At 38.8% G+C, this 26,693-nt stretch overlaps 1 protein-coding gene across 1 annotated transcript in view; it reads left to right on the forward strand.

The window, feature by feature from the left end:
• Nucleotides 1–26,693, forward strand: part of MAN1A1 (mannosidase alpha class 1A member 1) — a 167,491-nt gene that overhangs the window by 37,935 nt on the left and 102,863 nt on the right. Inside the window, exons 2-3 of the mRNA XM_086632109.1 lie at nucleotides 8,521–8,617; nucleotides 18,965–19,080. Of these exons, the coding sequence (XP_086488235.1) occupies nucleotides 8,521–8,617; nucleotides 18,965–19,080 (213 nt within the window). The remainder of the gene's footprint in view (nucleotides 1–8,520; nucleotides 8,618–18,964; nucleotides 19,081–26,693) is intronic.

The raw sequence follows: 26,693 nt of genomic DNA on the forward strand, positions 1-26,693 counted from the left end.
AGAGCAAGTCTCAACAGGGTAAAAAGCTGCACATACTGGTACAAATTATTTGTAAATACAATTAATTTTTTTAAGGCAATTCAAGGCAGTTATTAGTGATCAGAACACTTCTAGATGGAGAAGACAGTGGAATGTGTTACAATTACATGCAGAACTGCAAGAAAAGCTAGAAACAAAGGGTTTGAAGTACTACCAAAGCAATAATAGTGAATTATGACAAAAGTAACAAACTTTTGCTCTGAAACAAGGGAAATTGTCAAATGGTTTCGCAATGTAATTGTGCTTCCTAATCCTAGAAAAAAGTGTTATTTATTGAGATCTAGGGAAAAATTCGCCTATTACTTCATATTTCCAAGATGCAAATTATTCAAGACAAGATCAATGAAACTCAGTTAATAACTTATATTTATACAGAAGTGCAATATTGCCCTAAATACCGTTATGAAGATGATGAAACACAAATGTAATACTTCTGATAACTAAAATAAAAAAGATGATAGTGTGTTGCCAAAAATTACTCACTGTGATAATCAGTAGATTCTGTAAGAGCATATGAAACAGAGCTCTCATATACGCAGCATGATCTTGTGAAAACTGACAGTGAATTAGCTGAACGAGACCATACAATTTTTCACAGAGAAATCCTGATTGGTAAGAATACCTTCAAAGGTAAAGTTACATTTATTAATAACAGATTTCTGGAATGATTGTGAAGTTTTTCAGCTATACTGCAATTTGGCTGGTACTTGGGGACTGTGAAAACAGTTGAGAATAGGACTTTCAATAGGGGTTGGGCAAGATGACCTCCTGAGTCCCTTCCAACCTCAACCCTTCTGTGATTTTGATTCACTAAGTCTCATTTAGATTCGATTGTTGATTAACCGTAATGGGAACGGAAAGTAAGAAAGTAAAGCTGTCTAAAGCTTGAGTTTTTGCTCATGATTAATGTAGTAGTGTCATCAGAGCGAAGAAACCAGCTGGAGGTTGTGTTGTGGTCACAAACTTCCCACACTGGAGGTACTATGAGACATTGTGGTGGGTTCATGTGGGCCAGCAGCCAAGCACCCACACAGCTGTTGGCCCACCTGGTGGGGCTGGGGGAGAGAACAGGAAGAATGAAAGCGAGAAAACCAGTGGGTCAAGATAAAGACAGTTTATTAGGTGAAGGAAGGTGAAGGCAGGGAGAAGTGATGCAAAGGCAATCATTCACCACCTCCCACAAGCAGACTGATGCCCAGTCAGTTTCTCAGCAATGGCCGCCTTGAAAAAATCCCTCCTTCTTCTACCTCTGCCCTAGTTTCTATTGCTGAGTGTGACATTACATGGTAGGGAATATCCCTTTGGCCAGCTGGAGTAAGCTCTTCCAGCCATGTCCCCACTCAACCTCTTGGCCAACCCCAAACCTACTTGTTGGGGGGAGCTGTAAAGGGGCAGGATTGGGAAAAAGAGAAAGCTTTGATGTTATACAAGCACTGTTGAGCAATAGCCAAAATATTGCTATGTTATCAGCATTATTTTAGCCACAGATTCAAAACAGAGCACCATATGGGCTGCTCTGAAGAGTGGTAACCACATCCTGGCCAGACCCAGTACAGTCATCAACCATGTGAGTTAAATTGAACAGGGGAAAGGTTAAAGTGGAACGTGTATAAAGGTTTCTTACTAAATCTAAGGACTTTGTTTCCCTTGCTGATGCGTTTTAGTTACAGCAACAGGAAGGAGAGATAATTCAGGGAGACTAGACTGAATGAACATGTAGTTCTGGTAAGGAACAGTTTAAAAGGTGAGAATAACGTAAATGTGTAAAAAGATCATTGTAAACTGAGAAAAAGATTAATTAATCTAGCAAAAGGAGTTTGGTAGAGATTAGAAAAGCAAACTGTTATGTTTTCTTCAGAGTTTTGTTGTGTTTTTTTTTAACTTGTCTCTTCATGTCTTGGGCTTCCAGTACTTCTTCCAGTCTTCTGCCTTCCTCCCTTGTCTTGGCATGGTTTAAATGGCTCTGTTGAAAGTCAGGATGGTGCTATTTCGTGCAACTAAAAGTTTTTTTTTTCCATTAATGTCCCAGTTCTAGAAGGTGCTTGAATTCTTTGCCTGACATCCTCTGTGACATGTCTCCAGCTTGTATCTAACTGCTAAAATAAACCTTATTAAGTTCTTATTATTTTCACTCCACCTGGTACTGCAGTAGTTTGCATCTAAATACCACGATTACTATGCTGATTCAGCATCACTCTTGTTTTCTGGCAATGTGTCATGCCTGAACTCTTGCATACTCCTGTTTGAATAGAACTATATTTTCCATGTTTCAAGTGGCTTATGTGTCCTCCATAGACATTGTGTTAGAGTGCTTGGGGAGATGGCAGTAACTCAAATACCAAGAAATGGGAGTGCATTATCATCATCTTTTGGTTGGCCAGCATTATAACCATAGTAAAAGTCTTTTTCTGCTTCTGGAGAACAAATCTGATTTTATATTTTTTTAAATGTTCAGTGGATTGAGAGGGATTTAAAAATTATCCTTCAAAGTGCTTCCTTTAGAGCTAACAAAAGAAATGCACAAGTGCTTTCGTGCATAATGTCATACCTTCACCTTTTTCTTTGTGACATTACTGATATCAATTACAATAGCATACTTCAATCTTCTTCAACTGAGGTTAGGTAGTGTTTGGGCATTTTCTGACTTCATAAGTAAAAATCAGTGCCCTATTTTTCTCTGAAGATGTAAAAGCAGCCAGCTTACTAGTGAGACAACGCTAGCCAGCCAAGCCTTCGACTGCTGCTTCTGGTTGTGAAAGGCCTTAGTTAGAGCTCCATCAGAAACAGACTTTGCTAATGTAGACATAGGACTTCCTAGTGAGCTGTCAGGCTCTTCTAGAGTTTGAAGTTCAATGAGCATATCTTAGTAAATCTAGAAGAACTGAGGAATTTGTCTATGCAAATGTATCTCTGCCTATTGACATGCTGGAGGAATAATAAGGAATTATTTGAAAGCACTTGGGTGAAATAATTTTATTAATTGCACTGTAGAGAAGTTTGAAAGTATCTAGAATAATCTGGTCAAAAGCTGTTAGACTCTTCATCATAAAGAATTTCTCTTTTTAACAGTATCCATAATGTGTTGAAATACAGATGATCTTAGTAACAGTCATCTTGAGACATTTCAAATGATCAACAGTACTTCTACAAGTAGTCAGAGGTGTGTTCAAAACGGCCCTTGTGAATTAAAAAAATCTGGAGATACTGATTTGGGGACGTCTCATGCAAACGGAAAGGTGAAGACAGCAAAGACAGATGGACTTCTCCAAACAGCTGTTAAAATTCATTCCTGAACTCCTAGTGCTAGGAGTAGGGCCAAAGCAAAGGCTTAATTATCAGTGGGCTAGGTCTATTAAAATTGCTACTTAATATGTTAGAACTTTTTCATTCTTATGTAGAAAATACAGCTATTAACAAATAAGAAATTAATTTTAGTGGGAAACTTAATACAGTTTTGTAATTTTCACAGGAGGAAAAGCATGTAGAGCATTTTCCATGTATTAAATTCTAGAAATTGAGACTTCCTGCTAAGTTAGAAGCACAAACTCACTTGTTCAGCAGGCAGTGTTGATTAAGATGAGTCTTTAAGGCTCCCATATCTATGGGCTATTTTCACAGTAAGTACAAAAACACTGAGTCCTAGTAACTTTTTGCTAAATAGCCATTCACATTTGTGTCTTGTTGGAATAACTCCTGTCCTTTTGAATCACAAGAGGGCTTGCTGCCTGCCTTTAGAGTCGCATTTTAGAATCATAGAATCATAGAATGGTTAGGGCTGGAAGGGACCTTCAAAGGTCATCTAGTCCAACCCCCCTGCAAGGAACAGGGATATCTCCAACTAGATCAGGTTGCTCAGGGCCTTGTCCAACCTGGCCTTGAACGTCTCCAGGGATGGAGCATCCACCACCTCTCTGGGCAACCTGTTCCAGTGTTCTACCACTCTCATAGTAAAAAATTTTTTCCTAATATCCAACCTGAACCTACCTCCCTCTATTTTAAAACCATTACCCCTTGTCCTATCATAACTGGCCCTCCTGAACAGCCTCTCCCCATCTTTCCTGTAGGCCCCCTTGAGGTACTGGAAGACCGCTATAAGGTCACCCCGGAGCCTCTTCTCCAGGCTGAACAGCCCCAACTCTTTCAGCCTGTCCTCATAGGAAAGGTGCTCCAGCCCTCTTATCATCTTCGTGGCCCTCCTCTGGACCCTCTCCAACTGGTCCATGTCCTTCTTATGTTGGGGACTCCAGAACTGGACGCAGTACTCCAAGTGAGGTCTCACGAGGGCAGAGTAGAGGGGGAGAATCACCTCCCTCGACCTGCTGGCCACGCTCCTCTTGATGCAGCCCAGGACGCGGTTGGCCTTCTGGGCCGCAAGAGCACATTGCCGGCTCATATTGAGCTTCTCGTCCACCAGTACTCCCAAGTCCTTCTCCTCAGGGCTGCTCTCGATCCAATCACCACCCAGTCTGTATTTATGCCTGGGATTGCCACGACCCAGATGTAGGACCTTGCATTTGGCCTGGTTAAACTTCATGAGGTTGGTACGGGCCCACCTCTCCAGCCTGTCAAGGTCCCTCTGGATGGCATCCCTCCCTTCCAGCGTGTCGACAGCACCACACAGCTTGGTGTCATCGGCGAACTTGCTGAGGGTGCACTCCATGCCACTGTCCACGTCACCGACAAAGATGTTGAAGAGGGCCGGGCCCAACACGGACCCCTGAGGGACGCCACTTGTGACCGGTCTCCACTTGGACATTGAGCCGTTGACCACTACTCTCTGAGTGCGGCCATTGAGCCAATTCCTTATCCACCGAGTGGTCCATCCATCAAACCCATGACTCTCTAATTTAGAGAGAAGAATGTCGTGCGGGACAGTGTCAAAAGCTTTGTACAAGTCCAGGTAGATGACATCCATTGGTCGACCCTTGTCCACCGATGCTGTCACCCCATCGTAAAAGGCCACCAAGTTGGTCAGGCACGATCTGCCTTTGGTGAAGCCATGTTGGCTGTCACCCACCACCTCCTTGCTCTCCATGTGCCTTAGCATAGTTCCCAGGAGAATCTGCTCCATGACCTTGCCAGGCACAGAGGTGAGGCTGACCGGTCTGTAGTTGCCCAGGTCCTCCTTGTTCCCCTTTTTAAAAATGGGGGTTATGTTCCCTCTCTTCCAGTCATCGGGGACCTCGCCAGACCGCCACGACTTCTCGAATACAATAGCCAGTGGCTTGGCAACTTCATCCGCCAGTTCCTTCAGGACCCGCGGATGGATCTCATCAGGTCCCATGGACTTGTGCACCTTCAAGTTCCTCAGATTTTGCTCTCAATGTTATGTCCATAAACCTCCAGATGTCTAAAGCGAGGATGTTCTAAAGGTGCATTTTCTTCTGAGGAAACGTACTTGCTAAGCTTGGTGTTTTTATCTAAATCTAGACTTTCTGGAAGAGTCTTCAAAACTTTACTTAGCCAAAATAGATTAATTAAATCTTTTGCTCAGAAGATTCTGGTATTTTTTTTCCCCCATGGAAATATTTCTTAAGGTTTGTGTTGTTTTTTTTTCAAATTACAAGTTTTGTCTGTCTACTTGGCTTTTTGAATTCATGCATTATGATTTTCTAAGAATCATTTAGACAAATGTACCTGAGTAGTTGGACTCAGCAAAATGAGAGGACATTTTGGGGGAAAAAAAACCACCAAACACCATTTGTTGTTCATTAGCATGCAATAATAAATATTGTTAGGAGGTAGTTGTCTACTGTTCGGGTTAGCTTCTTGCCTTACTGCCTAAGGGTTGACTATCAACAGGGTAATCAGAGTGGTTTCTCTTAAGAGCTTACTTGTGCATTTACAATGCAATATCAACAAAATGTCGATCAGTTTGAAAAAAATAAAGACAACTCAGTACATATGGGACATCTTGTAGCATCATATATATTTTGTGACTGTTTTGGTTGAACTGAACTGGGTCTAGAATTGTTCCTGCCTTTCCCAGTTGGTACTCATGGCAGTCTAACTTGGGCAATGAGGCAGGAAAAAAATAATCCTCAAAAGAAAAATTTCACTTGCAAAAGTTTGTGTTTCCTGAACTGACTTGGTGTGGGCGTAGATGAGCACTGCATCTCTCATGCAAGAGAAAGAGCAGGGATGTGCTAGGAGAAAAAGGAGGGGAAAAGGGAAGGACCATGGCAGTACTGGCTTGAGCAATTTTGGTTTTGTTATAACGCTGCATCTTTAGGCACTTTGATTCAGATCACTTAATTACAGGTTTAGTGGTTGTGTTGTGTTTTGTTTTGTTTTGTTTTTTAAAAAGAGCCCTTCTGTGTTGTGTTCCTAGATTAAGATTAAACAAATTCAAAGATTCTGATTCTGATGTGATTTTATGAGAAAACCTTTGACAAAGCACAGAAAACATCAGGCTCAGTGCAAATCAGGATTTAGCCTACTGAAATCTTTGAGAATTTGTACATTAATATCTAAAGCTGAGCTTGCAGGTCTGGCACATGATGGCAGGGCAAAATAAAACTCTCTTGTATAATGTACAAAATTAATAGAAAACTTCAATTGGTAAATTCAAAAATATGCTGTGGCCAAATGTTTGGTTTCATATGATCTTGATCCCTGTAGCCAGGGATTGGGAATGCCCCATAGACATAAAGTCTACCACTTGGCTGCCTATTACCAGTTCTGCACTGGGACAGAATGCCCTGTTCCTTGAGAGCTCTAAGCCGTTCTGCAGTAAAGTCAGCAAGGGAAACCGCTCCCGCTGTGCAGGGTATGGGTGCCATCCATGGCCTGAGACTATTTTGACAGAGCCTCTTACTTGCTGCCTTTCAGCTGAGATTGACACCAGGCTAATCTTCTGATTGAAAATGCTCACTTATTAAATGCAGATGCTGATTTTTGCATTTGTAAAGCTGGGCCTGTAAGGGCTCTAGAGTAAATTAACATCCCTGAATTTTCCTGCAGGATAGATGTGTGTATTTATGCTTCCACAAATAGCAAAGAAACTTTATTCTCACAAGTGTGGCAGTACTCTAGAAAATCTGTTGTCATTCATTATAGTCTGTCTCAATGCAGATTTTTAATTGACATAATCTCTCTGTGATTTGAGCAAAGGAAAAAGGAAGGAAGAAAGTGCAGGATTATTATTATCAGCGTGTCCCAAGGCTGTTGCTTTTAAATTTAGGATTATAGCTGTTATTTAACAGAATTATCCTTGACACGCATGACCTCAAGAAGAAGTCTGAAAGCAAGGGCAGAGCAGCATTGTCAGCTGACAGCCTGAAGCAGTATCTTTGAAAAGGTCTGAAATTGTCACATTTTGTCTAGAAGATGACCTCTGGCAGTCCCACTGCTGCTCAGCCTTGTGGAAGAGGGGAGGGAAGTGACAATGAGATGTCAGAATCTTTCTGTTACGTAAAGTCAGGCTGCTTGTGGTGGCCCTTAAAGAAGACTCTTCCTGAGCAGACGTTAAATGTGGTGGTTGGCAAAGGGTGGTTGGACCTTCTGGAGTGACAGTGGTACTTCACCAGGCCTGGAGAGCTGTGTGCATTGTCCTCGTTGCATGTTTGAGGAGGAAAAGGTGGGCTCCTGGCCATGCACCTGGACCACCCCAAAATGACCGTTTGGGCTAAATCGGTCTGATTGTGGTGGTAGAGAGTGTGAGGTGTCCTTGAGTCAACCCACCGCCCCAGCTTCTGGGCGTGGATGTCCTTGGCTCTTAACCGCTCTCAGAGGGTGAGAGCTATGCTGGGTTCCCTGAGGCAGTTTCCCAAACCAGTATTTATTTGTGATGCACTTCTTTATGCAAAACATATTTTCATAGCGATAGTTTAGTTGTAAAGGTTTTTGGCTGTTTGTGCAAAATGACGTGTGAAAGTAGCTACAGAGACGTTCAGTAGCATTTACAGTCATAGAAGATTATATCATAATAACCTCAAAACCTTTCCTAGGTATTTCACCCACCCACTTCAGCTTTATTCTTCTGTTATTAGCTGTACTGAGTTTCAACTAGCTAGTTTTATGCAAGAAAATCTCTGCCAGAATCTGAAAACTACTGTGAGCTGAATTTTGACCTTAAAAATTCCTGCTCTAGGAGAAAAAACTTCCTTAAAAATGTTACTTCCCACAGTTTCAAATGTGTATGATTAAAGGAAGTAAGATCTTATTTGAATTGATATATAATACAATAAATTCCCTTCCTAAAAATTAATCGTTCTTGAGTGTGTCTTGACCATAAGCATGTGGGTAACAGTAGAGGTGGATGGGAGAGACATGGAATTCTTGTGGTAACCATCTCACTGCCACTCGGAAAACAGTGCCACTGTTACTCTATATTGAGCATTTCATAGTTCTAATGCATACAACATGAATTTAATTAAGCATTGAATTAAATGTGTTTAATACTGAGAATGTTCTCAAGTCAGTATTTGCTGTGGCTTCTTGCTAAATCAACATTATAATCCTGCTTTCGTTTCCCTACAGATGATGAAGCACGCCTGGGATAATTATAAGCGTTACGCGTGGGGATTAAATGAACTGAAACCCATATCTAAGCAAGGACATTCAAGCAATTTGTTTGGTGAGTAGAGTGTACCTTTGTGCTTAGTGACGTTAGCATAAAACAGCAAATCAGCTGAAAAGCTTATGGGTGATAAACATGTTCTTTCTACCCTCCGTCGTGCAGCGTGGTGTTTCTTGCTTAGGTTACGTATCAAAAGTAACAGTAAGTGAAGGTGATGCTTTCTATGACTTTTATAGATTCCCTTCTGAATGAGAAAAAATGAAGCACGTCATTGCTGCAGGATAGGGATGTAGTTTTGTTGTACTAAATACTGCCCTGCCTTAAACTTTTCCTATGAAGTGGCACTCTTTGACACCGCATTCAGTAAGCAGGAAACGAAAACTGTGAGAGAGGAAACAAATTCTGTACGAGGAACAAAAGATGCTCTCTGTAGTCATGAAGGCAGCTGAAGCTCTCTACAGTTCTCAGGAATTTATTTCCATTCCTTAAAAAACTTGTTAATCTATATCAGTCAGGCTTTCTTATCAGGCTTTCTCTTTCATGAATATAACCGTTATTTGCACCTCTAAATGTTACACAGGAGATACTTAAATAACACCCAAGTTGTTATCAGTGTAGAACAAATACGGGGCTGAGAAGTTCTAGTAGGAGAGGCACACAGCAGAAATCCAGTGTAATGAGGCAAGACTTTTTCAATGTTGAAGTGGGACGTAGGGCTGGATAAACAGCAGCCAGAGCCAACAGCGTTCTGAAGCATGAGAAAGCAGCCCTATGAACTGTCGTCAGGTTCAGTTTTGCAGAAAAATGAAGAATTAAACTGTTTGACAGCAATCTTTGTATTCAAATAGCTTCTGTTTTCCAAACAGAAAGCTGAAAAATGGACTCATCTCTATAGCCGAGACAAAATCAATACATTATTTTGATTTTAACAGGAACTTATTTTGTTGAATGTTTGGAAAAGATAGTTTGAAGTGGAAACATTTCCTAAAACAACCTAAATAGAGCACTTATCAAATCCTCAACTATATTTGGAAGTTGCTAAGAGACAGTAGTTGTGATTACAAAAATAATTTTGAAAATACAACGTCTAAATTGATCTTGCTGCACTGCTTGTCAACCCAAGATAACATCAAAAATGTTACTAGGTCATTATTATATGGTTAGTTGGTGGACTTTAAATATGAATTGGATGCTTGAAACCAAAGTAGTTTGGGTGAACTTCAGGTTTAAGTCAGGCTTCTGATTTCTTGAAAACTATCTTCATTCAGATAACTGATAGTTGTGCAATTTAATATCATATTTGAAGAACTATTTAATGTGATCCTGTTTGCTTTGAATTATTGGAGGATAACAAAATAGCACGTGATGTGTTGACAATTAAAATGCTTAATGAGTTTCATTTGGAATCGAAGTGGTATAAAACTTTACAAGGTTTGAGTTCTTAATGAAATTGCACAGATAACCAGAAAAAGCCGTAGATGTATTATTGACTTGTGAAACTCTTAAGCAGAAGTTCCGTGGATGTTGCATAAGAATAAGTCACTGCAGGCACTATTAAGTTTGAAACACGCAAGTGCTGAATTTGAACGTGAAAGTGCGTTTAAAGGAGTGAGAGCCAGAGTCAGTCTAAATGCAGATCACTTTCTCATCATGGTCATCTAGTATAAGATCTTATTGCTGAGGAGATTTCCTAGAAACATCTTCACTCTTATTGATCTTGCTGGCAAATCAAAATAAGCATTAGATCTCTTTCTGCTGAATTGCTTTACTGAGTACTAAATGGCAGCGTATCTGCAGATCTGTCTCATAAGCTACCCTTTCCTGAATCCATAATCTCCTTTTGTGTTTCAGAAACAAATCTTGGTTTCTGTAATCTTGTCCTGATCATTAGATCTGATGTGTACCTTCATGTTTGAATTCAACAAATGCCTTCTTTTTCATAAAGCAATAAAAGGATGATCTGGCTTTGTTTTGTTTTGTTGTTGTTTTGTTTTTTTTTGTCAAATAGTTAAACTTCTTTTTCCTCATGAAACAAAACAAACAAGTTTCCTTATCATCTTTGTTTCTGGTTCTTCTTTAAAAAAAAAAAAAAAAGAATTCCAAATGGTTGATGACTTTTAAGGTAATTTTGAATTGAATTATTTGAGAATAGATTAGCTCCAGCTCTGTGTCCCGCGAATCTCCTCGCAATCTTTAGAAATCAAGTAAGACCTTCAGTTCATTGTCATGTATCATAGCTATCTCTAATTTGCCATGATCATCTTTTCTTCTTGCTTCCAGGTCTCAGTTTTTCAAAAATACAAGTTTCTGATTGTCTTAATAGCAGTAAGATATAGCATATTTAATTAGCCAGCTATTTAATTTTGAACACTTCCCCTCCTATGAATGAATTGGTGCAGTTATGGTACTTTGCATATATTGAGAGTGTCTGTTATGGGATAGAAACTTGAAATACCTCACTGTGGGGAACAGCAGGTTCCAATGCTGCAGCTCACTGATGCTTAATGTTCTATTAAGTTGCAGACAGTATAGCTCTCCTGACACAGAAGAGGAGAGTTGTTTTCAAGTGATATTGCTTTGCTAAGCTTAATTTCAAAAGTATAAATGCCATGAAACCAACTTTTGAAGATAAGGACCTACCTTGGTATTCTGTGAGCAGTGTGTGTGGATGGTATATTTGATAAGTTGGTGGAGTCTTTAGACTGGTAGACTGTAGACAGAGCAGCCCTGAGGTAAAGGACTTGGGAGTGCTGGTGGATGAGAAGCTCAACATGAATCGACAATGTGCGCTGGCAGCCCAGAAAGCCAACCGTATCCTGGGCTGCATCAAAAGAAGCGTGGCCAGCAGGTCGAGGGAAGTGATTCTGCCTCTCTACTCTGCTCTCGTGAGACCCCACCTAGAATACTGTGTTCAGCTCTGGAGTCCCCAACACAATAAGGACATGGAGCTACTGGAACGAGTCCAGAGGAGGGCCACGAAGATGATTTGAGGGCTGGAGCACCTCTGCTATGAAGACAGGCTGAGAGAGTTGGGGCTGTTCAGCCTGGAGAAGAGAAGGCTCCGGGGCGATCTTATAGCAGCCTTCCAGTACTTAAAGGGGGCCTAGAGGAAAGCTGGAGAGGGACTTTTTACAAGGGTGTGTAGTGATAGGACAAGGGGCAATGGCTTTAAACTGAAAGAGGGGAGATTTAGATTAGATCTAAGGAGGAAATTTTTCACTCAGAGGGTGGTGAGGCAGTGGAACAGGTTGCCCAGAGAAGTTGTAGATGCCCCATCCCTGGAAGTGTTCAAGGCCAAGTTGGATGAGGCTTTGGGCAACCTGGTGTAGTGGAGGGTTTCCCTGCCCATGTCAGGGGGGTTGGAACTAGATGATCTTTGAGGTCCCTTCCAACCCTAACCATTCTATGATTCTATGAGCAGAAGCAACTAAGTCCCACCCAGCTGCTCACTCGCTTCCCCCGATGGGATAAGGGAGAGAATCGGAAGGGTAAAAGTGAGAGAACTTGTGGGTTGAGGTGAAGATAGTTTAACAAGTGAAGCAAAAGCCCTGCACACAAGCAAAGCAAAACAAGGAATTCCTTCAGTGCTTCCACTGGGCAGGCAGGTCTTCAGCTATCTCTAGGAAAGGAGGGCACCATCTGCTTCGGAAGACAAATGCCATCTCTCCGGACATTCCCCGCTTCCTTCTTCTTCCCCCAGCTTTATATGCTGAGCATGACATTGTTATATGGTGTGGAATAACCCTTTGGTCAGTTGGGGTCAGCTGTCCCTGCTGTATTTTCTCCCAACTTCTTGTGCATCCTCAGCCTTCTCAATGGTGGGGTGGTGTGAGGAGCAGAAAAGGCCTTGGCTCTATGTGAGCACTGCTCAGCAATAACAAAAACATCCCTGTGTTATCAACACTGTTTTCAGTACAAATCCAAAACACAGCCCCATGCTAGCTACCACGAAGAAAATTAACTTAATCCCAGCCAAAACCAGCGCAAGTTGCTTCCCCTCACATGGGCACACTAAAAATAATTAGCTTTTGGAGAAAGGCTACATACATAAACTGAAATATTTATGTTTCAAGCCAAAGCCACACACTTGCCTCTGACCATTGCAAAGTCTTTTCAGCACATCCATGTAATGTTTTGGTTTCCTTTTTATTTGCCACTTTAGCTTTTACCGTGTTGTCTTGGCAAGTAACTAACATTATTGTGGGTTTTTTATAGTTTACTCCAACTAGAAAGAATTCAGTTACAATAACAACTACTTGAAAAGGCAGAGACGAAGAGTCATTACTAGTTGTCTCTGTAGCATTCTTATTAGTTTAATTCCATGAAGTGTACAACTATTTCTAGACTAATCAAGTAAATTGGAATAGCTAAGCATCTCTTTGCACCATAGCTGTGCACCAGCAAACCCAGGCATTTCTCCTATGCTGCTATGACTTCTGCTGCACGTACTAATCGTGCTCTGCCCATACCTGGTAGAAAGTAGACCCTGAGTAAATGCTGTTAATTTTGAATACTTTGACCTTTAAAATTTCAGATTACCGTTAACAGTGTTTGCTAAAATAAAGCTTTATCCGTCTACTTTCCTAGTGTGGAAGTGGCAAAATCACGGTTTTGACAATTTTTTCACAGCACTGCACCACCAGCCCCCTAACCTGGGAGCTATTCTTCTCCAAGCCTTCTGTACTAATTTAAAATTAATGAGCATTGCTGCACTAGCAGAGAGCTCTTTCTAGAAGTGTTTTCTGCACTTAAGTGAGTCTTACTAAAGGGCTTTTTTAATTATCTGTATTTCATGTGCTGTATTGCCAGTTTAATAATATTGTAACTTGTGGGCATAATATAATTAGTCTCCACGAGTGACAAAGGACCTTTTCTGGAGGGGAAAAGGGAGTCACTTAGTAAATACTCACAATATACAAAGCCAAAGTACTATAATTTACAATATGCTGTTCCTTCCACTTTGAACTGATTTTTGTGGTTTCTGGTATGGAGCATTAAGGTATATGAAGATTTTTAAGGCCTGCCAAAATTCGTACTAAGAACTGTCTTGCAGTGTACAACAATGTGTATTTTTAAACTGTAAGTTAATTAATATAGCTTTAGAAAATTATGGTACATGTATTTAAACAATATGTTAATTTAAATCGAGACGCTTAAACAGCTTCCCCACCCCCCAGCCTTGTTTCTTTTCACTGTTGCTGCTGAATTCCTTGGAATTTTGGATTTCAGTATGTGGCCTTAATTTTAGAAGTAACCCTGTCATCTTTCCCAACTAAATTAATAGAAACTCGTCTAAAGAGTAATATTAGCAGATACGTGGACGAATACACATATTCATACAACACAGCATTTGTGAGAGGAGGTCATGCTGCACAACTGCTGTTTTTTCAAATAACTTGGTCTATATGAAGACAAGTTTATTGTCGTCTTAGATTTCCAGAAAGCATTTTTCAGGGTTATTGCTGACCTCTTGCAAGGATCCCTTATGCTCTCAAATTACTTATCACAGCACTGGAAAATTAAGTGACCAGAGTGAGAGTCTGGCAGTGCTAACAAGTTAGTCAAGGTAGCTACAGCAATAGCAAACTGCAAGTGATTCCAGGAACCTGGAAGGATTCCCTGACAGATGATAATTGCACTTTAAAATAGCAAATGGTTTCTAACATGCCTGAATTTAAACTGGTATATAGCAGCATGGGAGATGGAATTCTAAGTTAATATGCAGAATTGGTGGACTTGAACTCAGAAGTGGGAAAGATCGAAAACTTTTGAGTACAATATATGGAGGCTCATAAAAAGTGGCCTAGATGAGGTGAACAAGGATTTATTGTTCCTTGTGGGGAACAGTATCCTTTATAAGGAGTGGAAATACCAAATCAGTAGGCGACGTGTTCAAACAAACAAAAGAAGGTGGTTCATAACGAAACGTGTAGCTGAGCTGCGTGGGTGCCAGAAGTGTGGTGGATGCCAAAGGCTTCAATGGAAGGCAAAGAGGAGGAAAAATTCATCGAGCTCTATTAAATGCAGAGGCCCAAGAGCTCGCTCTAAAATGCACAGATATGGATACTAGAGATTGGAAGAGTATTCTAGAAATAGCACAGTATTGTTTCATTTTCACATATGAAAAGTTAGATCTGTAAAAACTTAAGAGTCTTGTTTCTTTTCCCACTCTTACCAGCTGGCAATAGTAACTGAAATTAAAAATGTTAGTGTTGCTGGAGGTTTGCCAGTACTTGAGTAAGAGTTTCATGTTTTGGCATAGCACCCTTTAATAATTAATCACTCTTGACACTTTAAATTGCTAATGATATTGGATAGGAACCTTTTCAGTGAACTTTATTTAAAGGAAAACATTTTTTTTTAAATCTGAGTCAGCTTTTTAAACAATGGTGTAAGAAACCTACAGCTCTAATCAAAACGTTGATTTTGTCAAACCTATATCCTTGAATATATTGAGAATAATGTAGTTCAGAGTCATTACTGTACAATGTATATGCATATAAAGCTGGAAAAAAATTGGATGCTTGATTGATTTTTATTTTTTATTTTTTTTTAAAATGGCATATTTAATGCTACAGAAGTTATCTGGTCTAATTTCCCATGTTAAGAAAATATGAACTGTTCTAAGTGGCCAGATTAAGAAAAAATTATGATGAATTATATTGCTGGAATTTTGAATCTGAAATGACAAACTGAAGGAAGATTTAATGGAATACATCTGCTATGACTGAGCTTCTTAAACTTACAGTAACTGGAAGGTGACGACAAGTTTGCCTGACTGGCTGAAAACAATGAAGAGTCTGAGAAGATCAGGGTGGGGCTGAGTGCAACTCAAATGTGGCTACGTATGAAATTTTCTTTCTTTTCCACAGTAATACAAAGTAGCTTTAAAAAGCAGTTCTTCTGACAATAATTGAGGAAACATTTTTTTGAAATTCGCACTGTTTTTTGAAGTGATATCCATTATTATTTGCATGTGCTGAATTTCCATCACATAAAAAAGTTACAAATATGGATGTCCCATATTAATTTTCGTGCTTCATATCAGAAACACAAAACTGTAACTTTTTTCTGGAAGAAAAAATAACATTCTCATCTTCTACCTTGACTGATTTCTTTTGCTTTCTCTTCAGTTAAGTAGCTTGTAGGATATTTTACATGTTCTGTATTAATCACTTACATGGAGTAAATGATGCTGCTAGTAAAGAGGAGAGAGAAAAACAGAAGTGGGTTTAACAAAGGAAGTAAAACGGAGCGTATATGAGTACTTGGTCTGGAGGTTTCGATAGAGACTAATAATGTTTCACTTTGGTAGGCTTGTACATCTGGTTACCTCTTTTATCCTCAAAATTACTCAGTTCGAGCTTATGTTTTATGAATTTCAAGTCCATCTTCTCTACCTCGAGTATGCTATTTTTTTTGTATTATCTGCAAAATATATCTAATTTCCTGAGGTGTATGAATTTCCTCCGAGTATTGCTTGTGATATCTTCCTTCTGCCGAGGGCAACTACGAAACTCTACCATGGTGACTGCAACTTTGCTGGCACTTTTTGTAACCCAGTGCTCACTGTTAATCAAATGTATAGCAGTACATTAGGTGTTTAACAAAACAGTCTTCCTGTCCAAATATTCTGTGTCATGTGAGTGCGTATTGTAATTGCCTAGCAATAATCTTTGCCTCTTGTAGACCATGACTGCTGTGTAATTCCTTGGGCGTGTTGTGTAGGAACTAACATGAATGATAACTGTATTTAATAATTTATGTGGTGTGCTTTGAGAAGCATAGGATATATAGACTTGTGAAATGTTTGGTCTTATTCCATAATAAGAAATGTTCATTTAAGTTGTTTGCATTCCTTTTTGTGTCGTTCACACACACACACACACACACAGACACACACACACTTCCTTGTTTATCTGCCTGGTTATAAGTGAGCTGTTCAGCTACACAATTTCCTTAGCACTCTTAAGTTTGGATTATCCTGTTGGCTAACTTAGTGTAAACTGCAATTATTCACAAGTCATAATTCTGGCCTCTAAACTGACACTTTAAAGATGTATTCTGTGTCCTTTTATCTTTTATCAAGAATTTTGAAGTATAACTGTTGGAGACAATTGACTATTTAATTGTCATGTTAATTGCTTTATTCTGTGTTCTGGAGCCTTCATAACAATAGCAAATGTCATTTCAAATAAAGTAAGGCCTACTTGAGATTCTCCCTTTTTCTTCGGTCTTCCTGCAGATTCGGGAAAAAAATAAATCGTAGGAAGTTGGTGGCTCCAAGGGTGATTTCTCAATAAGATTGAATTTTCTCCTCTTTTTCTTCTGACTCAGTAGTGAGTTGCAGCTCAACTACTAATCCTTAAAATTGAAAGTTCAACTGTTTAGAGGTGGTGTTAGCTGTATTACAAGAGGATTATCACAAAGAATGTCATTGCCCGCTGAGCCTATCACAATCCACTCAAGCAAATCAGGTTATAGATGATTTTTCCATAAGTACAGCTCAGTTGTAAAAGTTCACCAAGAGCTGCTTTTGTTGTATGGAGTTACTAAACATCTCCAGAGCCTTTGTAGTAGTGTTCTTGAGCACATGTCCTCCAGCAGTTTTCCACAATTGCTCTTGCTTTCTCATGAGCTCAGGAAAAATACAAGTTACTTAGCCAAGTTTAAAGGAATGCTTTTCCTTTAATATGAGAGAAAGACAGCCAAGCTCCAAATAAGCTCTGGGAAGATATGATGTCCTTCTTACCAAAGTATGCTGCGGTTTTATTAGTGGAATATCTAGGGGAAAATATATAGATTCCTTCCTTCAGAGTAGGAAAGGGATGTTCCAAAAAGGATGCTATATGCAGTTAGCAGCTGCTCAAACAGAGAGAGCATCTGATTCTGTCAAATGTACCAAGTAACTGTTACAATAATCTCAGCTATTATTTTGTTTAAGGTGATACAAATGGAAAATTATTTTTTTACCTGGAAGCTTGAGTTATGAAGGTGTCAATCCTACTATATGGAGGTCTCCAATCACTCCTCCATTTCATGAGGAAGCAGAAAACCTTGATGGTAGTAGTTGCAAGAGTTGACTGAAATATTGGATTTCCTATTTAAATATGAATAATTAAATTCTGATACTTGATGAGTCTATAAGACTGAGTTTACTTTTTCATCAGGTATTTCAGAGGCAAAATGATAATCAAGTTTTGTAAAGTTAGTTGTAACTACTGTCTTGTTTTTCCCTTAGTGCAATCAATTCCTGAATGAGTAGTCAACTATCCACCCCAGTCATTAGCCCTGCTGGGATACAGAGAGATTGGACCTAATGACTTTCTCTGTTCCTTGCAACTAAATTATTCTGCAATTCTAAATGTTTGTGTCTGTATCTAGAGTCTTCTCTAAAGAATATCTTAACAGTAGATAAGAATTATAAATAATTCTCATTTATAATGAGAATTGCTGGAGCCAAATTCAAAAATACAAAATTGAGTAAAGTGGCCAAAATTGAATTTTTGACAGTATTCAGTAAATAGGAATTCAGACTTTTCTTAGATGAAAATGGTGTTTTAAAAGGTCACTATAAATTCAAAAGAAGCCTGAGAAAATCATTTGAATGGCTTTATTTTCTCCCCGACCCTCTACATTACCCTTTCAGTACAGACTCATGAACACTTAATCCATGCCAAAGTGAATATACTCATGATATTTCATCTTGCGATGTTAAGTGAAGGCCAGTAAACTGGCTCTTACCTGTCTCCACAACAGAGGCAGAAGGATGCCACTTTTGCAAACACCCAGAACTTGCTCTGAAAACGGATGTCTGGCAGCCTGTCCTGAGCTGAGAAATTCAGATGTGTGCAAGTTTGCCTTTGGTCCCCCAGTGCTATCTTGAGCAAGTTACATCGTGATGTACAGTATCAGAAAAATTGTTTCTCAGAGAGGGTACTTCTTACAGGGCTTGCTTAACTGAGATGTGATCACTACTTACCAGCTTCTTAAAGCTTTTTGTATATTATTGAGTGTAGAAACAAAAAAGCATCTCCAAACTGAAAGAAACAGTCATTTCTCCATTTATTGAGATTTATTGTCTATTCTGAATTACATTTTACAGTGAACTGTTACATCAGTGTTTAAAAATGCAAAATCATGACTGAAAATGCAGTGCATCAGAACCGCTCGTCAAAACTTCGATACTGGAAGAAATACGTAAATGTTATGATGCTGTATTGTGGAATGAGAATCAAAGTTAAGACTGTGAATTGCTAGTTGCCCGCTTGAATGCTTATACGCCCAATTTTTAATTGAATTAATTGAAATCAGATTTTGAAATGAGAATTAATTTAAATTAATTAGATCTAACTGAAAAGCCTGATGTTGGAAAATAAATCACTGGCTCTTCATGTGTTTCAGGTAACATTCAAGGAGCAACAATAGTGGATGCCCTTGATACACTCTACATCATGGAAATGAAAGAGGAATTCAAGGAAGCCAAGGAGTGGGTTGAAAAAAACTTAGATTTCAATGTGGTAAGTAGTGTTGCTGATTAATATTTAATGCTCTGTTAGTCTCCAGGGGCCAAGTTAGGACTGGGTTCTGATATTGCAAGCATGATACAAGGCTACAGAATTTAGATGACTGATAGATAAAACATGGCAGGAAGCAGGAATGTAATAAACTTACTGCTCTGCTTATACGCAGTTTTCAATCTGAGAGATTTAGGTAGATAGGAGGCAACCAGCTAGACTGAAGGAAGGAAAAAGGAATAGAGTATTTACCATTGTAAAAGTAAATAACAAACTTTTCAGCCCTTTTGGATGGAGGAATTGGGACACTTCAAGCGTAAATTTTTTTAGTTATGTAAACACTTTACATAACTTTTCGCTTTATGCAATCTTCCACAAATTAGACTTGCATCTAGAGAAAGCTACACGCCATACACACCATAAAGTTCCTTTATGTATTCCAGTAAAGTTGAATCCTGTGAGTTAGGCTGAACTGTTGGCACAAACTGAGCTGCTTTAGCCTTAAGAGGCACCAGGTCATCACAACGGCATGTACAAATCATGCTATTAGCTGATAAATGTGCAGTTGAAAAGAAAGTTCATTATTAAAGTTTTTATTTTGGAAAGGCCCTGAACAGGCAAGAACCTCTGTAAAACTTCAATTAAATTGAAAAGTCCTGGAGTCCTGGGTTTGGTCTTTTTTTTTTTTTTTTTTTTTTTTTTTCCTTATGGGCCAGAGTATGTATTGTAATTGCTGGGTACTGAGAGCTAATGGAATACTTCTGCTGATCGGTGTAGTAAAGTGTGAAAGCGTTTTAGGCATGGTACACTGAACATTTAAAAGCTCTTGTAGTTGATGTGTGTAATGGTAGAAACACTTTCTGAAAACAAAGTACTCTTTCTAATATGTTATGCAGAAGTCAGGATTAATTAGCTTCTCTTATATGCTTGAGAATTAATTCTCATTTTAAGGAGGAGGAGTTAATAACAGTGGATATTATATAGCTTATTTAAGCAGCAATTTAGTGTGCATTTATGTTTACATTAATAATGTAAATACAGGATGTTAAACTATGCTTCTGAGTAGTGTCAGATTACATGCTAACATTATCTTGTGTGTAAAATTTTTTTTCTAAAGAAATTTTTGTAATAGTAAATCCCTGTCTTATTAGCTTAGCGTTATTAAGATGTTTAAAAATGTAAGAACAAAACTTGATAGAAAATAGCAAACTCCACTTTAAAGGAAGAGCTGAGCTCCACTTAGAGGAACATCATAAAGAACCTTAGAGTAATTTACGTTAATAACACTAAAATCTTTCATTTTATGTAAATCTTGCTATACTTTTGTACTGGAAACTTCTAGATAGCATTGCCTACAATTTCAGCTCCTCTTGTTAATTTATGTACTTTTTAAAATCATGTAGCACTTATTTATTGTTTCTCAGTAATGCTTAAAAGCTATGAAGTCTTTCAAAAGGCCTGAAATTTTGTATCGCGTTGGTCGGTCAATGCACCAATTCCCCCGATTTACCAAAACTGCTTTACAGATAATACTGATATGCATCAGGAACAGTATCTCGTTCCTGATATTCCTGTGAATAGCTGCCTTGAGTTCAACACTTCACAAAATTATTTTACCTAATACTTCATAGCCATATAGAATTGAATTTTACAGTGGCATCAGGAATGAGTAGATGAATTTTCCCAAAGTGGAACCAGGAAATGAAAATAAATAACTGCAACACCAACTTTAATAATTGACGTCAGTTTGTTTAATGGCTGAACTGTTTGAAGCTACTCAACTTTTACGTGTGTTTAGTTTTCCGCTCTAAATATAATTTCTAGTTTGAAATGCTGCTTTGTACTTGTATCTTATGGTTTAAAGGTGGAACTTACTTAACACAAAGAAGAGCAGGGCCCTCTCTTTAAGCATTTTAGAAACCTTTCTCCCAAGAAAGTGATTTAGTTTTCAATAACTGACACACTGACACATCCTCAAGTATTATTTCTTGTGAATAGTATAAAATGTGTGTGTTTGATGTTTCTGGTCATTTCCTGGGCAGTGACTGCTTAATCAGCTTTTGAGGAAACATGTTTGGTCTGTATTTGTATAAATAGGATTAATTTTTTCTCTCCATTTAATCTTAGAACTATGCTTTTTAAATTTTAAATTTTCTTTAAGGTGTTCTTTACAAAAATAACTGTGACTGTATTCTGTGACAGAATCTTTCTATTCTACATCAACGCCATTGGATAAAACAAGTTTTCCTCTCTAAAAGTTTGTAATATGTCAGATACTCATTGTATGTGTTGATCAACGTGATGTGCTGATAGTCCATTCTTGTCACCTGGTCATAAAAGTTTGCAATTGTCACTTTGTAAAGTAGGCACTAGTTTATCCATATAAGAGGTTTTATGGAATAAAGATGACTTAATGGGAAATGACATCATCTCTTCACGTTACATTTCAGTCCTTCAATTCAATTAATTAGTTGTCAGGGATACTCTTGTCTACGTTTTTGTAGAAAGCAAACTGTTTTGATTTCAAAGGGAAATTCTAGGTAAGTGCCACCTTCCTCGACAAACTTGTCAATTTTGGTAAGCTTGAGAGTAGACATGTTTGGACGCTTCCCCTTTTGGAGTAAAACAAGCTTAGGCTATTTTTATTATAGCTGGAGCTGCTAGCCCTGTGATTTTATAACAGATACCCACATAGCAATGCTTGGAATTTTTTTCTCTCATAACTACTGAAATTCCTCGTATTTGGTACCTTGCTGAAGTTTCAGCCAAACTGTGTAGTCCTTCAGGAATTAAGTTGCATTTTCTGATTCTGTCAATATTTTAAGAGATTTAGACATGCTCATACCTTTGGAAAAAGTTGACATTTAGCAGCGGCTAAATCCATGGTCTTTGCACATGGATGCGTGCTCTGCTTAAATCACTTCATCTCCATGGGAGTGTATCTTTGCTTTTCAGTTAATATAGCTGAGGATTTGGTGTGACCTCCCCAAGCACGCTGCTGCCCGCACACCCTTTTCACAGTGCTTGTGCACCACTCTGCCCAAGGGCCAGGTGGTATATCAACACCTTGCGACGGAGGAAAAAGGAGCCAGTCTTTCACAGGATCACTAGGGAGCTTGGCTGTTTCCTAGCTACAACTACGCATTGCTGTGTGCTTCTCTGTTTTATTTTTTTTATTATTTTCTTTAGGACCTGCACACACACAGAGCATTCATAGCTTCCTGAAAGAGTTTCTGTACCACCACCCAACTTCTGCTTCACACTGGGGAGAAAAAAGCTATCTGTCTCTGCAGTGCAAGGTGTGAACCACAGTGAATCAATACTTGGGGAAAAAGAGGTTGCAAAAGAGGGATCTTAATGAGACAGCTGAAGGAGTCAGGAGTGGGGAGCGGTGGTGCAAGAGCTGAGCCACTTGGCACAGCAGTGAAGGGTTGGGAGATGCCAAGTGCTGGAATTGATGGTGCTTCATTTCTACACCGAGATACGTCCCAACTTCTTTAGGACGTGAGACTAATTGATCCATCCCCCTCTACTTCAGCCCTCCTAAACTCCTTCCTTGCAAAAAGGCAGACTTGCCCATACTGCATACTGGGAACAGTCCTTGTCCTATGGTGTCCTAAAGCATGCCTGGACATTGACTGGAGCAGCAGGGGCCCAAACCAGACCAGAGGTGCTAACAATTAAATGGTATGTGGGACAGTGCTTGAATTAGTGCCCTGACCCACTGATCAGCTGTCTGATGTGGATGTAGTCAGGCAGGACCAGAAGGGGAACAAGGTATGGAGCAGGGAGCCATGCACTTGTTGGGAGAAGAGGAAAATAGTTTCTTCTAACGTAAGATTTCTCAAAGGTGAATTTGTGGTCAAACTAAAATAACTGTCCTGTTGGTTATTAGTGAATTTTGCTTTGTTTGTCTTCTCCCTCTCTATTTTTGGCCAAAATGAAGTATGGCAGGAAGTTATGATTGCTCGGTCGGATACAAGTGACAGCAGTCTGTGGAATAGCTCTATCTATGTGGATGTAATTTAGTTGACTTTAGTTGACATTTTGTGCAAGCACTGACTCATCATGCATTTTTCGTCGCATCGCAGATGTGATTGTTAACTGCACAAAATGGATCCACCCAGGAAAGAGTTGATGATGCGCTTTGGGGAAAGTATGAAGAGTGTTCCATTATTTGCTCTTGAAGATAGGTACTAAATGAGTTAAGGAACTGAATAAAGAGAAGGGAATGAGTAAGATGGCAAGGATACGTTGAGGATTGTGTCCCGCCAGCGCTCTTAAGCAAAGCAGTTTACAGAGGGCAGTCAGTCACTGTATCTGATTTTATAAGCCACCCTGAAGCCTTGCTTACCAGTTCTGATTTTCATCTTCGTACTTAGCTTTGCAAATTTGGTTTGCATGTAATATATCTGCTGTTCTGGGAACTAGAAAAGAGTGGAAAAAGTATAGAAACTTGGAATTACGTTTATCTCTACTGCCATGTATAAATTAACATCCAAGATCCCAGAGTAGCAAATATTATTTGGATCTAATTATTAATGCTTCAAGCATTTATCTTTAGCTGAAATCTGTCTGTGGTGTGGTAGTCAGTAACAGGACGAACTTTTAGAATCCAGAATGTTATTTCAAACTTCAGCATTTACAAGTTTAAATCCTACTACTCTCAAACTGTAGGTATTATGATTGTCTTGTAATTGTATTTAACAGTCCATGACCTCATGTTCTGGCTTGGAGGCAGATAGGTTTTGGTGCTTTATTCCTGGTGTTTTTTCCTCTTTAAGTGAGAAAATCAGAAGGTTTCCTAATATAACAATTTGCAACAGGATGGCTTTCCTATCTAAAAAGAAAAAAAGACATGTGGGAGGTGGGAGTAAATGGACTTCACATAAGTGTATAATGGGTCTGTGAGGAAGCTTAACAAAACCAGCAGTTGAAAATGGTTCTTTAATTTGTAGGACTATTTGTTTACTAGTTTGCCACGTAACTTGTTACTACACTCTAAATGCCAAATTTCAAAGTGACTTGATTTTATTTTGATTATGATTAAGAAATTTTTTTGATGGGCTGAAAGGAGTCCCTGCAAATTTATTATTAAATGCAGCTCTTTTGCTGCTAGAGTTTATTAATGCCTTCAGTAACAATTTCTTTTTGTGCCTGTTTAAGATATTACAGTTTGCCATGTGGGGACTGCAGCAAGGTTAAATAGCATGATATGCAATAACTGAGCTCCAACGCTTGCACTAAAAAGATTGCTAAAATTGTTTCCCTTGTCTGTGGGAACTGAGTATTTTAACAAGCTGCCACTCAGTTTCATTTGTGGAATAAGAATGAAACTTTTTTTCCCCCCACAACTACAAGTAATTAAAATGTTGTTTAATTACAGTAGCTTAAAGTGAGCTGTTGTAGTAGTCTTCATGTCTCTATCATACTTCCTGGGCTGCCTGACAATGCTGAGATTTGTTGTTGTTTTTCCCAACCTTTGTGCTTCAGTAGTAATAATAATTACAAGTCCCTCTCATTTCACTTGATATGTGGGCCCTTTGTGTCCATTATTTTAGTCTAGATTTATGTACATTATTCAGCATTGTTCAGTGTAGGGTTCCTGGCGTTCTCTTGCACAGCCTGTTAAGCTGCAGCATACAGGCTGTTTGTGATGGCACGGTATGGTGTGTGGGGAGTCACTATATTCCTTGTACTTAGGAGCAATGGATAGAAATGCAGATGAAGTGACTGAAGTTTTATTACACTCTCGATGAGACAAGAACAGGAGAACTGAAGTAAGTTTTGGAAAGAATCTGTGCAATAAAGAAGACTGAAACAAAATTATTTGGTAGGATTTGTGGCCTTATTTGGATCTTTATAAAAACTAAGAGTAAGCTCTTTTATCAAATAAGAATTAAAGTGACTTGATTATTGTGAATACATTCATCCACGTAAAGAGCACACAGTATTTTCTCCAATTGAATTATGAATGGCAGAGCAAGTAGCAGTGCTGATGAGTGTCGGGTGGAAGCTCATACTAGATGAATAAAATTGGGTTATATTTCAAATTTTGTGTTTATAAGTGAGGGTGACTTCCCATGAGAAAATGTAGAAATTGTTTTGGCCTTGGTCTGCGAATTTGTGAAGAGGAAGTATTTCGGGAAAGACATATGTTAAGAAAACAATCCAGAAGGATGTAAATACTGATTTTTTGGGAAACTGTAGGCGTCCAATAGAAGGGCTTCAAGAGAGTCCATCTGACAGTAGTTTTGTTGTCTGAACAGTGCTTTCAACATTAAAATTCAACTACAGCTGGTTGAAGCTTCAGCGGTTTACCAGTTGTAGACATAATCCTCCAGTTTATGGAAGGGTGAGGGAAGTGAGGTGGTGAGGTGCAGCTGAGATCAGATGGGCACTGTCATAGATTTGCAAATAAAATACAAATGCAGAGTAACATAAACTAGCTAATGTAACTCTTGGCACCTCTTTAATTCCTACCTTGTTTGGTAATATTTTTTGGTTTTTGAAGATGGAGATTCCTATGGTATAGTCAACCTCCCTTTATTTAAAAGGAGATAGTTTAACAGGTTTACTGTTTGAAACCATCAGGTTCTGCAGCTTCTTGAGTGTTTCTGAGTGTTGAGCAATGGTTCTTCTCTTGCTTTAAAAAAACTTATTTCAGCATTTCTCTTGTCAAGACAAAACATGGTAACACTCAGTTGTTTTGTCCTTTGATTATGGAGACTTGCTTCTTTGCATAGCCTGAGTTTGAGAATAAGCGGTCTCCAACACATGTAAATAGGTTCAGTTTGGTGTTATGTCTCTAGGCAGCAATGTAAAGCATGTTACATCTCTTTCTCAAAAAAATAATTTCGTCTTTAGAAGCTAATCAAGAAAACCAGATGAAATTCCATAAAGTTGTCACAGTTTTGCTCTTGCACCACGAGAGATACATATATTGCTTTTCCTTTTCTATTTCTCAAAGTACAGTGAGATTAGTCACAGTTTCTCTGGATTTCCTATAGTACTTGGACTACGCCACTTACGATTCACTTATCAGAAGATCAAATAGTGAATGATAAATTATTGATCAAATGTAAGATGAAAGACCAGATTAATCCCATACTTCAATTAACATAAAAGCCCTGGAAGTAAAACAAAAATACGTTGTTCCCAATATGCATATCACTTTCCCAAGCCTGTACATACTTTCCGAATCCTTTGTAAAAGGGAGGCCTCCAAAATTAGCAGATAGCACAGTATTATATTGCATAGGGAAAATAAGAGCTTAGCAGAGAAGTGTGCTAACAAAGGTGTTTCTGGTATCATCGTGCACAGCAGAAGGCCATATGGTCTAATTGAGGTACTAATGAAAAGACTGTAAAATTAGAAATCATATCTACTTGGTCAGAGCCATCTTATATACTTGGGATCTTACCAAAGGAACATCATAGTCATTTTAAAATAAGCCTATCCAGTCACTTTTCCTTACAGAAGTTCCATTAGATATAATGGAATTATTTCAACCACTTCTCAGATCTGATACAATGATGGTTTGAAAGATAAGGATAAACTTAAAACAAAAAGTAAAATAAAATATTTCTCTCCTTTTCAGCTGGTGAAGTAGAAAC

The sequence above is a fragment of the Tauraco erythrolophus genome, chromosome 2, assembly GCF_009769465.1.
Source record: "Tauraco erythrolophus isolate bTauEry1 chromosome 2, bTauEry1.pri, whole genome shotgun sequence".
Taxonomy (NCBI): domain Eukaryota; kingdom Metazoa; phylum Chordata; class Aves; order Musophagiformes; family Musophagidae; genus Tauraco; species Tauraco erythrolophus.